A 4,221-nucleotide genomic window follows, 5' to 3' on the forward strand; every position below is an offset into this window, starting at 1 on the left:
GACCGTCTGACAAGGCCTCTCCCACCCGCATGGTTCGATTTCTCTTTTGCTGACACCACATGCATGTAAAGCACACCTGAACTCCATGACAGGGTCCTACCCCATCCTCACCTCCATAATAAAATTAAAAAGTGCATATTATATACTAATAACTAATTTTAATGATTAGGATAATTATTTTTTATATCTCACACTTCACTCCCAAAAAAAAAGGAAAAAAAAAAAAAGAAAAATGATTATTCAATTTTGTTCTTTTTCAATTTCTTGTCCTCCAAGCAAGACAAAAAGAGAAAGAGAAATTCAACTTTTACTCCGGCTTCTGTCTCTCCCTCCCCTTCTCTCTATTTCTTTCCCTCCAAACAACGAAACGCCTCAACTTATTCTGATTTTCTCTTACCACTCACTCAGCAGCAGCTGCGTTTCTGTGTTCTACGCCGTCGTTTCGTTGCCAACACCACCATCCTTCAAGATAAGATCCAACCATTTCTTCAAATCCCAACACACACTCTTTTTCTTCACTAGTTGCTATTTCATTATCCGAACCTCCATCTTCACCCTCAAAAGGTTTCAACTTTGAACTTAATTATGATTTATTGCAATTTAAAAGCTGCATCTCACTGCTGCTACACTTCACATCTCATCAATTTCTAGTTTCTGTTACAGATTTCCATCTCTCTTTGCTCAGATCAATTTATGTTGTGGCAGTTCTCACTCTGCGTTAATTTTTTTTTTCCCTAGATTTTTACATTTTATAACTTAATATTAACCTCGATTAAAGTAACACTCAGCTAATATAGCTTTTTTGAGTTGTTTCTTCCAGCTTTATTTTGTGGCAGATTTTTTCTCATTGATTATCGGATTACCGTTTTGGTTAGTTAGGTTATTCATTTTCTCTATAGTTTCCAGATTAGTGTAGTTATGTTGTGCACTGTGGTTGGCATATTAGAATTCATGAAGTATTTTTGATATCTTAATTTCCAAATTATGCAAAATGAGCTAATGTATTATGTATATTTTTCTTTCTAGTTTGCAATCATGGCGGAGTTGGCACCAGAAGGATCACAATTTGATGCTCGTCAATTTGATGCTAAGATGAATGAGTTGTATGTTGTTTGTTTCTTTTGCCAGATACTTAGATGAGAAAGTCTAGGGGGCCAGCAGATTTTGTGGTTTTTAGCCATTAATTAGCCATCAATGATGTTTTTAATGGTGTGAGATTGCATCTAATGGTGTAGAATCATTCAATTTCTTTTTTATGTGGTTAAGTGCTGGCCAGAATTTAACAAAAGTGCTGGCACCCTAGCACTCCTCATTATGAGAGTTTCTTCATAGTCTCGTTATTGTTGTTATAAGTAATGCATTATTGCGATGGCCATATTTATGTGCTCATTCTCGGTTTGGTATGTTGATGGGCCAGACTAGGAGATGATGGACAGGAATTCTTTACATCTTATGACGAAGTCTATGACAGCTTCGATGCTATGGGATTGCAGGAGAACCTTCTAAGGGGTATTTATGCATATGGTATGTAGATTATTGCATTAGTGTAATTTAATTCTAAACTCTGCTTGCGAATGCTAGTTTGTATTGCTTTCTATTTATGTGGATCTGTGCATTCTTGATGATATTGTGCAACTTCTGGAAAGGTTTTGAGAAGCCCTCTGCAATTCAGCAAAGGGGGATTGTGCCTTTCATCAGGGGACTTGATGTAATTCAGCAAGCACAATCTGGAACTGGAAAAACTGCTACGTTTTGCTCTGGTATCTTGCAGCAGCTTGATTACAGCTTTGTTGAATGCCAGGCTCTGGTTCTTGCTCCAACTCGTGAACTTGCACAACAAATTGAGAAGGTCATGCGAGCACTAGGTGACTATCTTGGGGTTAAGGTTCATACTTGTGTGGGTGGGACCCTCGTTCGTGAAGATAAACGTATCCTTGAGAGTGGTGTCCATGTTGTAGTTGGTACCCCTGGTCGTGTATTTGACATGCTGCGAAGACAGTATTTGCGCCCTGATAGCATTAGAATGTTTGTGTTAGATGAGGCAGATGAGATGCTCTCTAAAGGTTTCAAGGATCAGGTTCACTTACTTTCATATGATGCTCTCTTTAATTGCTTTGTTCTATCGATATGATGTTGCAGAGGAAGATTTTGTCATAAGAATACTATTCAGTGATTTTATTTGTATTATTGCCACATTTTTTTGCTGTAATGAGGTGGCTGCTGAAACATTGTTACTGCCTTTCAGTGTCTTTGCTTCCCTTTTCTTTCATGTATCATCCTTTTATCTGCCAAATGATGAAAACTTTCAGCCAGTATTGTTATTTGAAACTAATTTTCCTATTTGTTTCATGTTTTCATGGATGAGAAGATCTATTGCTTGCCAAATTCCATTTTAAGAATTATATGTTTTGGTTAGCACTGCACTGGTATTATCTGCATGTCCAATAGGAAACATATTAAGTACTTTTAAGTTGTATTTAACTTTTTTTTTCCCCTCAAAGTTTTTTCTGAATGTTACCTTTCTTTTCCCTTTTCCTCCCATCCAGATCTATGATATTTTTCAGCTCCTGCCACCTAAGATACAGGTCGGGCTTTTCTCTGCCACAATGCCTCCGGAAGCCTTGGAGATCACAAGAAAATTTATGAATAAGCCTGTGAGGATTCTTGTGAAACGTGATGAGCTCACCTTGGAGGGTATCAAGCAATTTTTTGTCAATGTTGAGAAGGAGGAATGGAAGCTTGAGACACTTTGTGATCTTTACGAAACTCTGGCCATTACCCAGAGTGTTATCTTTGTCAACACCAGACGCAAGGTAGATTGGTTGACAGACAAGATGCGCAGCCGTGATCACACTGTTTCGGCCACCCATGGAGATATGGACCAGAATACAAGAGATATCATCATGAGAGAATTCCGTTCCGGGTCCTCTCGCGTTCTCATTACCACAGATCTTTTGGCCCGTGGTATTGATGTTCAGCAAGTCTCACTTGTGATTAATTACGACCTTCCTACACAGCCAGAGAACTATCTCCATAGGATTGGTCGTAGCGGTCGGTTTGGAAGAAAGGGTGTTGCCATCAATTTTGTGACAAGGGAGGTTGAAAGGATGCTGCTTGACATACAAAAGTTTTACAATGTGGTGGTTGAGGAGCTTCCAGCCAATGTTGCTGATCTCCTGTGATTTGATTAATGCTTCATCAGTTTTGCTTTCAGTATGGATGCTGCAGTCTTTACTTAGTTTTTCATGATCTAGGGCCCCTTCTTTTGTAGCAAGATTTGAAGAGAAATGAGCATTCTTCCTAGTTTTGGCTTGTGTTGCAAAATTTTTGTTGGGGTTTTATTTGTATATCTGGTGTTAGCCTTATTGGATTTGAATATTCTGTAATTCTGTTCATATAAGTTTTGTTTAAACATATGAGGGATGGTTGTGTAAAGTTGAAATTTTCTAATTTTATATTGGAAATGTCCTGCTTTTATAGCCTTTTATCATTTATACCTGCTATTTGGATTTTCTCATTAGTGTGAAAATCAGTAATCTATACCTTAATCACTTAAGGTAGTGTTTGGTAGAGAGACAGAGACGGAAAAACTGAGACTGAGAGACAGAGACTAAGAGACAAGAATTGAAATAAATCTCAGTATCTATTTGGTGCAAAATGGGAGACAGGAATTGAGACAAGAATAAAATTCTAATTTAATTTGTACAAAGGGTAAAATTGAAATTAATTAATTGAAATGAAAGTATTTTAGGTATAAAATGTTATTAAAGTTTCAGTCTCAATCTCTAAAAATTTCAGTCTCCTGTGTCCCTACTTTTTGGAAGTACTGAAATACTGAAATTTTAGAGACAGACAGAAATTTTAATACTAGTTTCTGAACTAACAAATACGATACTAAATTTCAGTCTCTCAGTTTCTGTCTCAGTACCTCAAAATACAGTTCATGCTGGCATGTGTTAACTCTTAATAGTTAGAAATTAGAACCATTCTGTGGTCTAAGACCACAGCCTGGACGTGATTAATTAATAGCGTAACGATCATTATGATTATGAACTTATGATAATAATTGTCAAGTGTCAACTATATAATAAGGTAAGCACATTTAAGCCTCGTTTGGTGAATGCAAACCGCCCTGTCCTAGCATCCTGAATTAAACCATTAACAAAAAATTTGAATGTGTAGTATTAAAGTTTGAAATTTTGTCCTCTGATTATGATAATA

The 4,221-nt window shown here is 36.9% G+C and overlaps 1 protein-coding gene across 2 annotated transcripts; it reads left to right on the forward strand.

The window, feature by feature from the left end:
• LOC107606300 (eukaryotic initiation factor 4A-10) lies at positions 327-3,483 on the forward strand. 2 transcript variants are annotated; one of them, XM_021106591.1, is made up of 6 exons: positions 327-564; positions 821-870; positions 1,027-1,103; positions 1,418-1,524; positions 1,647-2,077; positions 2,547-3,483. In XM_021106591.1, exons 3-6 carry the CDS (start codon positions 1,036-1,038, stop codon positions 3,180-3,182), a joined length of 1,242 nt encoding a protein of 413 aa, XP_020962250.1. In that variant the 5' UTR covers positions 327-564; positions 821-870; positions 1,027-1,035; the 3' UTR covers positions 3,183-3,483. The 2 variants fall into 2 exon arrangements, with proteins under 2 accessions (XP_020962250.1, XP_016163830.1); XM_016308344.2 differs by lacking the exon at positions 821-870.

Source organism: Arachis ipaensis, chromosome B07 (genome assembly GCF_000816755.2).
Source record: "Arachis ipaensis cultivar K30076 chromosome B07, Araip1.1, whole genome shotgun sequence".
Taxonomy (NCBI): Eukaryota; Viridiplantae; Streptophyta; class Magnoliopsida; order Fabales; family Fabaceae; genus Arachis; species Arachis ipaensis.